The 12,421-nt window shown below is 33.5% G+C and overlaps 1 protein-coding gene across 2 annotated transcripts; it reads right to left on the bottom strand.

Annotated features, from left to right (window-relative positions):
* Positions 1 to 520: 520 nt before the first annotated feature.
* Positions 521 to 4,227, bottom strand: LOC111425157 (neurofilament medium polypeptide-like). Of its 2 annotated transcripts, XM_023058956.2 has the most exons (6): positions 3,317 to 4,227; positions 3,070 to 3,241; positions 2,682 to 3,009; positions 2,354 to 2,621; positions 1,271 to 2,290; positions 521 to 1,209 (listed from the first exon to the last, which is right to left on the bottom strand). In XM_023058956.2, the coding sequence occupies exons 2-6, from the start codon at positions 3,189 to 3,191 to the stop codon at positions 1,148 to 1,150; spliced, it is 1,800 nt and encodes a 599-aa protein (XP_022914724.2). In that variant the 5' UTR covers positions 3,192 to 3,241; positions 3,317 to 4,227; the 3' UTR covers positions 521 to 1,147. The 2 variants fall into 2 exon arrangements, with proteins under 2 accessions (XP_022914724.2, XP_022914723.2); XM_023058955.2 differs by having other exon boundaries at positions 3,070 to 4,227.
* Between the last annotated feature and the right edge of the window lie 8,194 nt (positions 4,228 to 12,421).

Here is a 12,421-nt window from a genome sequence, read left to right as displayed (position 1 = left end):
GAAGTAAAACAATAACAGCAACTCAGCTTTGACGGATGATTACTTCACATAAAACAGCAAGTGCTACCACTACAGATTGAAATAGACAATAAATTTAAAATGTGACTCATAAAATTTACAACAACATGCATGATGTCTCTTTAAACAACACTAATCTACCGACTTGAGAGAGTGACGCTTATAATCGATAGATGGCGGTAGGTGTTTCTTATCGTAAATGTTAATTTAATATAAAATATTAATTTGTCGTGTCATTTCTCCATATGGGAGTATGTATTTCCATTGATCTCGTAATAAAACTGAACGAGTGATCAATGGAAATACTGCCCCTAAAATCTTAATCAAAACAAAAATTTTATTAATACACCCACCCTACCTTAGAGTAGCACAAGTTAACAAATTACATGTAATAAAGATCCTTGTGTACCGTGTGTTGTTCGGTTAGAAGTAAAAAATCTTACTTTATATAATTCTTTTGCAATCAATTTTAAATTTTATACTTTAATTAAAAAAAAAATCATTTAGAACTTAGAACATTAACTTTATTAATCCAAAAAACGAGCACAACGATGTTTTAAACATCATTAAATAGTTATATCAAAAACTTATTAAACTATTACAAACATCTTTGTAGGAACTCAAACCAATCACAATATCAAAAAAGTTCTTAGTAAATAAAAAAATGAACTCAAAGTTATATCCTAGTTATATCAAAAACTTATTAAACTATTACAAACATCTTTGTAGGAACTCAAAATAATCACAAAATCAAAAACGTACATAGTAAATAAAAAAATTAACTCAAACTTATATCCTAATTATATCAAAAACTTATTAAACTATTACAAACATCTTTGTAGGAACTCAAAATAATCACAAAATCAAAAACGTACTTAGTAAATAAAAAAATTAACTCAAACTTATATCCTACTTACATCAAAAACTTATTAAACTATTACAAACATCTTTGTAGGAACTCAAAATAATCATAATATCAAAAACGTACTTAGTAAATAAAAAAATTAACTCAAACTTATATCCTAGTTATATCAAAAACTTATTAAACTATTACAAACATCTTTGTAGGAACTCAAAATAATCACAAAATCAAATCAAATTAACTCAAAATTATTAAATATTAAACTGATTACTTTGATCCAGAAGCTTCATCGTAAGTTAATTCCTCCTCTTCATCATCATCTGAATATTCTTATTAAAAAAAATAAATAAATTAAATAAAAATAAAAAAAATTAAAATAAAAAAATTTACCAAATCCGTATTCGTATGAAGCTTCGGATAGATCGACAACTTCTAAGTCCTTTTCGTCGTAAGTTATTTGGGGCTTCACATCTTGTGGGTAATACTGAGCTTGGGTGGTCTGCTTAGAACTGCTTGCAAGATTCGGATCTAAGCGTGACTGTTTGCTAACTTTCTTCTCTTCTGCTCGAGGCTCCTTCGGAACTGGAACAGGTCTTTGCATTTCGATAGCTGGTTGCTCTATTTTCATCAATTCTTCAAGTTGAAAGATTTTATCATCATCTTGAACTCCAAAAACGGTATTAAAAATTTTCTTCCCCATGGTTGTTTTATCCAATTCGCTTTTTAAAAGCTCGGTGGGGTTCGGTTGGTTTGAATCCGGAGGGGATTTTGGTTTAGAAGCAGCTTTTTGAGGGGATTGCAATTTAAGTGGCGTGATTGGTTTATCGTCGGGAAATTCTGAAGGAAGCTTTTCTACAGAAGCTGTTTTGTGTAGAGCATGTGAAGATTCCTTCGAAACGATTTTCTTTCCATGTCTTTTTTCAGTTATTTTAAAAGGATTTTCAGTCGGTTGTTTGTGTTTTTTAGAAGAACTTGACACCATTAAGTCTTCCAACTTTACTCTTTCGGGATCGGGTTCTGTCAGCTTCACACTGGAAGGCTTAGCAGATAAGCCGTAACGTTGCAGTTGTGGGAAAACATCCATAGCTTCTTGTACTTCGTGAGGAATTATTTGGATTTTCTTTTCGACTGGTGGTGAGACGACCAGAACAGGCTTTGTTAATACTTCGGTCGTTTTCTTTGGTTTATGTTTTCGTGATTTCGCAGGTGATGCAGCTGCTGAAGTGCTCGGAGGAGCATCCACTATCATTTTTGCAGCATCTGCGATTCTTTTAAATACGTTTTTTAATTCTTCGGGAAGCTCTTCTAAATTCGATGGCATGTAAATTCCTCCTTTTTTGACCATTTTGAGGATAAACTCGCTTGGTTCCTCTTGGGCTGTGGCACCTTCTTCATCACCCTCACTTTCGTCTTATATAAGAAAAAAATTTATTGATTTTTTAAGTTTATAAATTAATTTATGAGAGAACTTACGATCAAGTGCTAGTTCGTAAACTGTCACATCTTCCTCTTCTTGCATGAGCATTTTAGACGTAGACGGTTTTGCGTCTCCGCCACTTGTTTGAACCTTCTTCCTAGGTGATGTAGATTGGGGTGCTTTTGGAAGTCCTTCACTAGTAGGACTCAACGATATTTTACTCCGCTGTTTTTTCCGTTTGTCGTCCTTCGTCGGTGATTTTGGTTTTGAAGATTCTGGGTGTTCAATTGATTTAGCTGGTTCAGTCTTTTTCTTGTCATACTTCTAATAAGATTTATTATTAAGGGTAACAAATTTAAATTTTATTATTAATAATTAACTTACGCTTGCTAAAACTAATTTTTTTAATGGTCGCAACAACTCTTCCTCGATACATTTGCGAATGACACTTTTCTTATCTTTGCGTCTGCAACATACTGGCAGATCAAATTGTAATGTAAAATAAAATTCTCTCAGGGTTTCAAGCACGTTTGCTGCCTCTTCTTCCATCGTTTCATCTGCACACAGCTTAAGCAATAATTCTTCTAAGCAACACCAGTATTCATGCATCTCATCAATATTGCACATCGCCCTTGCTGTGCAAACGTGGCACTGGCAATTCTTACTATTTTCTTGATATTTATGTAGCTCTGGGCGAAAAGCTCGTTTACGACTAAATTAAGAAACACATGTCATTATAAAAAAATTTATCTTATTTGGGATGAGTCCTTACGCTGATATATGGCGTTCGAGGCTTGATTCGCAACGCCTCATCACGTCTGTATTACTACTGAAGAACTGCACGATATCGGCAACCTCAATATAGTTCCCAATAAAATTTCCCATACTATTCATTATGAGGAACAAAAATTCGTCCAACCGTGCGGGGGATTTTTCTAATTGTGCTATAAAGAATGTATTTATAAATATATTTATCCCAGCAGAATCACAGAGAAGCTTATTTGTACAGGCCCCAGTACCTCCAAGGATATATGGATTACCCAAAATCCATAAACCAGATGTCCCAGTACGCCCCCACCTAGCAACTAGCAAAACACCTCGCCAAGATTCTGTCTCCTTTTACAGGTAAAACAGAGTATGAAATTAGACTCCCAGGATATCTTGGTAAGTTTCGATGTGGAATCTCTATTCACCAGAGATGGAATGGTCTTCGCCAGAAACTCATCCCGGAGGGTTAGCAGAAGGATGTCCCAGGACTAGTACAGTACTGTCTATCATGAAAAGAGAAACTCCAGGAATTTCGAGACCACCTAAACTCACAACAATTCATGATCAAATTTATGGAAATGGAAACTGCAAAGCAGTTACAATTCTGGGATGTGTTGGTCACTAGGAAGACAGATGGTGGCATGGAACTGGGAGTATATCGAAAGAAGACGCATACGAATAAATACCTGTAGGCTTCATTCCATCAACTATTACGTTGGCCAAACTGGACGTAACATCGAATGCTGCATCAAGAAACACAAGTGGGACGTCCGACTGAATAAAATCCAACAGTATTGCCACAAAGGAGGACACACCATGGAGGGTGACAAAACTAAAGTGATAGCAAGAACCGGACATTACTTCCAAAGAATGACGAGAGAGGCGATATGGGAATAAAATGAATAGAGAAAAGGGCTGGGAACTCAGTCTGTCAATTATAGCATGAAGGAATGTTAAGTAAGGTTAGTTTTGTTTACAAACATTAATTATACCATGAAGTTTTCTTCACCGATTTCGTCACTTCGAACTTGTTTCTGACGAAGGTTGCAACATGGCATCCGAAACGTCAAACACTTTTTCAAAAGACGCACGGCTTAACCCAAACTAGTATTAGTTTTACTTTAAATTTATTTTTGTTTCTTTAAAAACGTTTTAAAATTTATTTATTAAAAAAAGAAATAAAAATTAGATTCATAAACATTCGAAAATAGTCTAATTATCATTATTTAAACGATAATTACGAAATGTTAATTAAAATAATAACTCATAATGCATTCAAAATGATGAATAAGATGGCAAAATGTTTTAGTACCTATTATGGCTACCTATTTCAAAATTATGTCATTCCGCGGTTTTTTTTAAGTTTGGCTTTTTGAACGTAACGGCTTTTTTAAATTTGTTCGAGAATGTTCTAGAACATTCTCGAAGAAAATCAACCTACTTCAAGAAATATCGCGAATCAAAAGATAATGTATGAAAAAATGATTACTTACAAACAATCAACCCCATTTTCACCTTTTTATAACAATTTTCACCGAAATTCGGAAAATTTGAATAAATTTTCGAGGAGCACACCCGAAACTGACCACTTACTCGACGAAAGTGACGCGAACGCCAAATATGGCAAGATGGCGAACTATTCTAAAACGTCATGGCCGCCACTTTTATTCCAAGGACACATTTAAGACAACAATTTAAAAAATAACCCGAAAATTTCAACAAAAATTAGTCCTGGAAGTCCTACACTACTTAAAACTCCCATAAAAACACTTATTTTAGCAATAATTGTGATAAATTTCCGTTTAATAAGTTTTGGGACCTAATTTACCGACCTAACCAAAGAAAACGACGTGAATAATAAAAAATATCGTGAATAAATGATTTCTTACAAATAATCAGCCCCATTTTCTTCCTTTTATGATAATTTTCACCGAAATTCGTAAAATTTCAACAAATTTTCGAAGGGGCAACACTTTTACACGCGAAACCGACCACTTACTCGACGAAAGTGACGCGAACGCCAAATATGGCAAGATGGCAAACTATTCTAACACGTCATGGCCGCCACTTGCGATCATTTGATTGGTCGGATTTTTTTTTTGAAAATAACGGTTTTTTTTAGCATCCCAAGGACACATTTAAGACAATAATTCAAAAAATAACCCGAAAATTTCAACAAAAATTAGTCCTGGAAGTCCTAGATTACTTAAAACTCACATAAAAACACTTATTTTAGCAATAATTGTGAAAAATTTCCGTTTAATAAGTTTTGGGACCTAATTTACCGACCTAACCAAAGAAAACGACGCGAATAATAAAAAATATCATGAAAAAATGATTTCTTACAAACAATCAGCCCCATTTTCACCTTTTTATAACAATTTTCACCGAAATTCGGAAAATTTCAATAAATTTTCGAGGAGCACACCCGAAACTGACCACTTACTCGACGAAAGTGACGCGAACGCCAAATATGGCAAGTAGGTTGATTTTCTTCGAGAATGTTCTAGAACATTCTCGAACATTCTCGAAGAAAATTAACCTACTTCAAGAAACATCGCGAATCAAAAGATAATGTATGAAAAAATGATTACTTACAAACAATCAGCCCCATTTTCACCTTTTTATAACAATTTTCACCGAAATTTGGAAAATTTGAATAAATTTTCGAGGAGCACACCCGAAACTGACCACTTACTCGACGAAAGTGACGCGAACGCCAAATATGGCAAGATGGTGAACTATTCTAAACGTCATGGCCGCCACTTTTATTCCAAGGACACATTTAAGACAACAATTTAAAAAATAACCCGAAAATTTGAACAAAAATTAGTCCAGGAGGTCCTAGATTACTTAAAACTCCCATAAAAACACTTATTTTAACAATAATTGTGATAAATTTCCGTTTAATAAGTTTTGGGACCTAATTTACCGACCTAACCAAAGAAAACGACGCGAATAATAAAAAATATTATGAAAAAATGATTTCTTACAAATAATCAGCCCCATTTTCTTCCTTTTTATGATAATTTTCACCGAAATTCATAAAATTTCAACAAATTTTCGAAGGGGCAACACTTTTACACGCGAAACCGACCACTTCTTCGACGAAACTGACGCGAACGCCAAATATGGCAAGATGGCGAACTATTCTAACACGTCATGGCCGCCACTTGCGATCATTTGATTGGTCGGATTCTTTTTTTGAAAATAACGGTTTTTTTAGCACTCCAAGGACACATTTAAGACAATAATTTAAAAAATAACCCGAAAATTTCAACAAAAATTAATCCTGGAAGTCCTAGATTACTTAAAACTCCCATAAAAACACTTATTTTAACAATAATTGTGATAAATTTCCGTTTAATAAGTTTTGGGACCTAATTTACCGACCTAACCAAAGAAAACGACGCGAATAATAAAAAATATCATGAAAAAATGATTTCTTACAAATAATCAGCCCCATTTTCTTCCTTTTTATGATAATTTTCACCGAAATTCATAAAATTTCAACAAATTTTCGAAGGGGCAACACTTTTACACGCGAAACCGACCACTTCTTCGACGAAACTGACGCGAACGCCAAATATGGCAAGATGGCGAACTATTCTAACACGTCATGGCCGCCACTTGCGATCATTTGATTGGTCGGATTCTTTTTTTGAAAATAACGGTTTTTTTAGCACTCCAAGGACACATTTAAGACAATAATTTAAAAAATAACCCGAAAATTTCAACAAAAATTAATCCTGGAAGTCCTAGATTACTTAAAACTCCCATAAAAACACTTATTTTAACAATAATTGTGATAAATTTCCGTTTAATAAGTTTTGGGACCTAATTTACCGACCTAACCAAAGAAAACGACGCGAATAATAAAAAATATCATGAAAAAATGATTTCTTACAAATAATCAGCCCCATTTTCTTCCTTTTTATGATAATTTTTACCAGAATTCGGATAATTTCAACAAATCTTCGAAGAGGCAACACTTTCACACGCGAAACCGTCCACTTACTCGACGAAAGTGACGCGAACGCCAAATATGGCAAGATGGTGAACTATTCTAACACGTCATGGCCGCCACTTGCGATCATTTGATTGGTCGGATTCTTTTTTTGAAAATAACGGTTTTTTTAGCACTCCAAGGACACATTTCAGACAATAATTTAAAAAATAACCCGAAAATTTCAACAAAAATTAGTCCTGGAAGTCCTAGATTACTTAAAACTCACATAAAAACACTTATTTTAGCAATAATTGTGATAAATTCCCGTTTAATAAGTTTTGGGACCTAATTTATCGACCTAACCAAAGAAAACGACGTGAATAATAAAAAATATCATGAATAAATGATTTCTTACAAATAATCAGCCCCATTTTCTTCCTTTTATGATAATTTTCACCGAAATTCGTAAAATTTCAACAAATTTTCGAAGGGGCAACACTTTTACACGCGAAACCGACCACTTACTCGACGAAAGTGACGCGAACGCCAAATATGGCAAGATGGCAAACTATTCTAACACGTCATGGCCGCCACTTGCGATCATTTGATTGGTCGGATTTTTTTTTTGAAAATAACGGTTTTTTTTAGCATCCCAAGGACACATTTAAGACAATAATTCAAAAAATAACCCGAAAATTTCAACAAAAATTAGTCCTGGAAGTCCTAGATTACTTAAAACTCACATAAAAACACTTATTTTAGCAATAATTGTGAAAAATTTCCGTTTAATAAGTTTTGGGACCTAATTTACCGACCTAACCAAAGAAAACGACGCGAATAATAAAAAATATCATGAAAAAATGATTTCTTACAAACAATCAGCCCCATTTTCACCTTTTTATGATAATTTTCACCGAAATTCGTAAAATTTCAACAAATTTTCGAAGGGGCAACACTTTTGCACGCGAAACCGACCACTTACTCGACGAAAGTGACGCGAACGCCAAATATGGTAAGATGGTGAACTATTCCAAAACACGTCATGGCCGCCACATGCGATTATTTGATTGGTCGGATTCTTTTTTTGAAAATAACGGTTTTTTTAGCATACCAACGACACATTTAAGACAATAATTTGAAAAATAACCCGAAAATTTCAACAAAAATTAGTCCTGGAAGTCCTAGATTACTTAAAACTCACATACAAACACTTATTGTAGCAATAATTGTGATAAATTTCCGTTTAATAAGTTTTGGGACCGAATTTACCGACCTAACCAAAGAAAACGACGACAATAATAAAAAATATCATGAAAAAATGATTTCTTACAAATAATCAGCCCCATTTTCTTCCTTTTTATGATAATTTTTACCGAAATTCGGAAAATTTCAATAAATTTTCGAGGAGCACACCCGAAACTGACCACTTACTCGACGAAAGTGACGCGAACGCCAAATATGGCAAGTAAGTTGATTTCCTTCGAGAATGTTCTAGAACATTCTCGAACATTCTCGAAGAAAATCAACCTACTTCAAGAAATATCGCGAATCAAAAGATAATGTATGAAAAAATGATTACTTACAAACAATCAGCCCCATTTTCACCTTTTTATAACAATTTTCACCGAAATTCGGAAAATTTGAATAAATTTTCGAGGAGCACACCCGAAACTGACCACTTACTCGACGAAAGTGACGCGAACGCCAAATATGGCAAGATGGTGAACTATTCTAACACGTCATGGCCGCCACTTTTATTCCAAGGACACATTTAAGACAACAATTTAAAAAATAACCCGAAAATTTCAACAAAAATTAGTCCTGGAAGTCCTAGACTACTTAAAACTCACATAAAAACACTTATTTTAGCAATAATTGTGATAAATTTCCGTTTAATAAGTTTTGGGACCTAATTTACCGACCTAACCAAAGAAAACGACGTGAATAATAAAAAATATCATGAAAACATGATTTCTTACAAATAATCAGCCCCATTTTCTTCCTTTTTATGATAATTTTCACCGAAATTCGGATAATTTCAAGAAATCTTCGAAGAGGCAACACTTTCACACACGAAACCGACCACTTCTTCGACGAAACTGACGCGAACGCCAAATATGGCAAGATGGCGAACTATTCTACCACGTCATGGCCGCCACTTGCGATCATTTGATTGGTCGGATTCTTTTTTTGAAAATAACGGTTTTTTTGGCATTCCAAGGACACATTTAAGACAATAATTTGAAAAATAACCCGAAAATTTCAACAAAAATTAGTTCCGAAAGTACTAGATTACTTAAAACTCCCATAAAAACACTTATTTTAGCAATAATTGTGATAAACTTCCGTTTAATAAGTTTTGGAACCTAATTTACCGACATAACCAAGAAAAGCAACGCGAATACAAAAAAATTTTATGAAAAAATGATTTCTTACATATAATCAGCCCCATTTTCTTCTTTTTATGATAATTTTCACCGAAATTGGGATAATTTGCTAAAATTTTCGAAGAGGCAACACTTTCACACGCGAAACCGACCAGTTCTTCGACGAAAGTGACGTTATGCCAAATATGGTAAGATGGTGAACTATTCAAACACACGTCATGGCCGCCACTTGCGGTTATTTGATTGGTCGGATTCTTTTTTTGAAAATAACGGTTTTTTAGCATCCCAAGGACACATTTAAGACAATAATTTGAAAAATAACCCGAAAATTTCAACAAATATTAATTCTAAAGTCGTAGAATACTCAAAATCACCATAAAAGCACTTATTTTAGCAATAATCATGATAAATTTCCGTTTAATAAGTTTTGGAACCTAATTTACCGACATAACCAAGAAAAACAACGCGAATACAAAAAAATTTTATGAAAAAATGATTTCTTACATATAATCAGCCCCATTTTCTTCTTTTTATAATAATTTTCACCGAAATTGGGATAATTTGCTAAAATTTTCGAAGAGGCAACACATTCACACGCGAAACCGACCACTTCTTCGACGAAAGTGACGTTATGCCAAATATGGTAAGATGGTGAACTATTCTAACACACGTCATGGCCGCCACTTGCGGTTATTTGATTGGTCGGATTCTTTTTTTGAAAATAACGGTTTTTTAGCATCCCAAGGACACATTGAACACAATAATTTGAAAAATAACTCGAAAATTTCAACAAAAATTAGTTCTGAAAGTACTATATTACTTAAAACTCCCATAAAAACACTTATTTTAGCAATAATTGTGATAAATTTCCGTTTAATAAGTTTTGGGACCTAATTTACCGACCTAACCAAAGAAAACGACGCGAATAATAAAAAATATTATGAAAAAATGATTTCTTACAAATAATCAGCCCCATTTTCTTCCTTTTTATGATAATTTTTACCAGAATTCGGATAATTACAATAAATCTTCGAAGAGGCAACACTTTCACACGCGAAACCGTCCACTTACTCGACGAATGTGACGTGAACGCCAAATATGGCAAGATGGTGAACTATTCTAACACGTCATGGCCGCCACTTGCGATCATTTGATTGGTCGGATTCTTTTTTTGAAAATAACGGTTTTTTAGCATCCCAAGGACACATTTAAGACAATAATTTAAAAAATAACCCCAAAATTTCAACAAAAATTAGTCCTGGAAGTCCTAGATTACTTAAAACTCACATAAAAACACTTATTTTAGCAATAATTGTGATAAATTTCCGTTTAATAAGTTTTGGAACCTAATTTACCGACATAACCAAGAAAAACAACGCGAATACAAAAAAATTTTATGAAAAAATGATTTCTTACATATAATCAGCCCCATTTTCTTCTTTTTATGATAATTTTCACCGAAATTGGGATAATTTGCTAAAATTTTCGAAGAGGCAACACTTTCACACACGAAACCGACCACTTCTTCGACGAAAGTGACGTGATGTCAAATATGACAAGATGGTGAACTATTCTAACACACGTCATGGCCGCCACTTGCGATTATTTGATTGGTCGGATTCTTTTTTTGAAAATAACGGTTTTTTTGGCATTCCAAGGACACATTTAAGACAATAATTTGAAAAATAACCCGAAAATTTCAACAAAAATTAGTTCCGAAAGTACTAGATTACTTAAAACTCCCATAAAAACACTTATTTTAGCAATAATTGTGATAAATTTCCGTTTAATAAGTTTTGGGACCTAATTTACCGACATAACCAAGAAAAACAACGCGAATACAAAAAAATTTTATGAAGAAATGATTTCTTACATATAATCAGCCCCATTTTCTTCTTTTTATGATAAATTTCACCGAAATTGGGATAATTTGCTAAAATTTTCGAAGAGGCAACACTTTCACACGCGAAACCGACCACTTCTTCGACGAAAGTGACGTGATGCTAAATATGGCAAGATGGTGAACTATTCTAACACGTCATGGCCGCCACTTGCGATCATTTGATTGGTCGGATTCTTTTTTTGAAAATAACGGTTTTTTTGGCATTCCAAGGACACATTTAAGACAATAATTTGAAAAATAACCCGAAAATTTCAACAAAAATTAGTTCCGAAAGTACTAGATTACTTAAAACTCCCATAAAAACACTTATTTTAGCAATAATTGTGATAAATTTCCGTTTAATAAGTTTTGGGACCTAATTTACCGACATAACCAAGAAAAACAACGCGAATACAAAAAAATTTTATGAAGAAATGATTTCTTACATATAATCAGCCCCATTTTCTTCTTTTTATGATAATTTTCACCGAAATTGGGATAATTTGCTAAAATTTTCGAAGAGGCAACACTTTCACACGCGAAACCGACCACTTCTTCGACGAAAGTGACGTTATGCCAAATATGGTAAGATGGTGAACTATTCTAACACACGTCATGGCCGCCACTTGCGATTATCTGATTGGTCGGATTCTTTTTTTTGAAAATAACGGTTTTTTAGCATCCCAAGGACACATTTAAGACAATAATTTAAAAAATAACCCGAAAATTTCAACAAATATTAATTCTAAAGTCGTAGAATACTCAAAATCACCATAAAAGCACTTATTTTAGCAATAATCATAATAAATTTCCGTTTAATAAGTTTTGGAACCTAATTTACCGACATAACCAAGAAAAATAACGCGAATACAGAAAAATTTTATGAAAAAATGATTTCTTACATATAATCAGCCCCATTTTCTTCTTTTTTATGATAATTTTCACCTAAATTCGGGTAATTTCAACAAATCTTCGAAGAACCAACACTTTCACAGCTAAAACCGTCCACTTATTCGACGGTAGTGACAACTGCGCCGAGATGGTGAACTATTCCAACACCCGTCATGGCCATCATTTGAAACGACTTCATTGGTCGATTATTTTTTGAATATAAATTTTAGGAATTAATGTGATTTTT

The sequence above is a fragment of the Onthophagus taurus genome, chromosome 8 (assembly GCF_036711975.1).
Source record: "Onthophagus taurus isolate NC chromosome 8, IU_Otau_3.0, whole genome shotgun sequence".
Lineage (NCBI taxonomy): Eukaryota > Metazoa > Arthropoda > Insecta > Coleoptera > Scarabaeidae > Onthophagus > Onthophagus taurus.
Note: the sequence above shows the minus strand (reverse complement) of the source record. Positions and strands in the feature narration are given on the sequence as shown.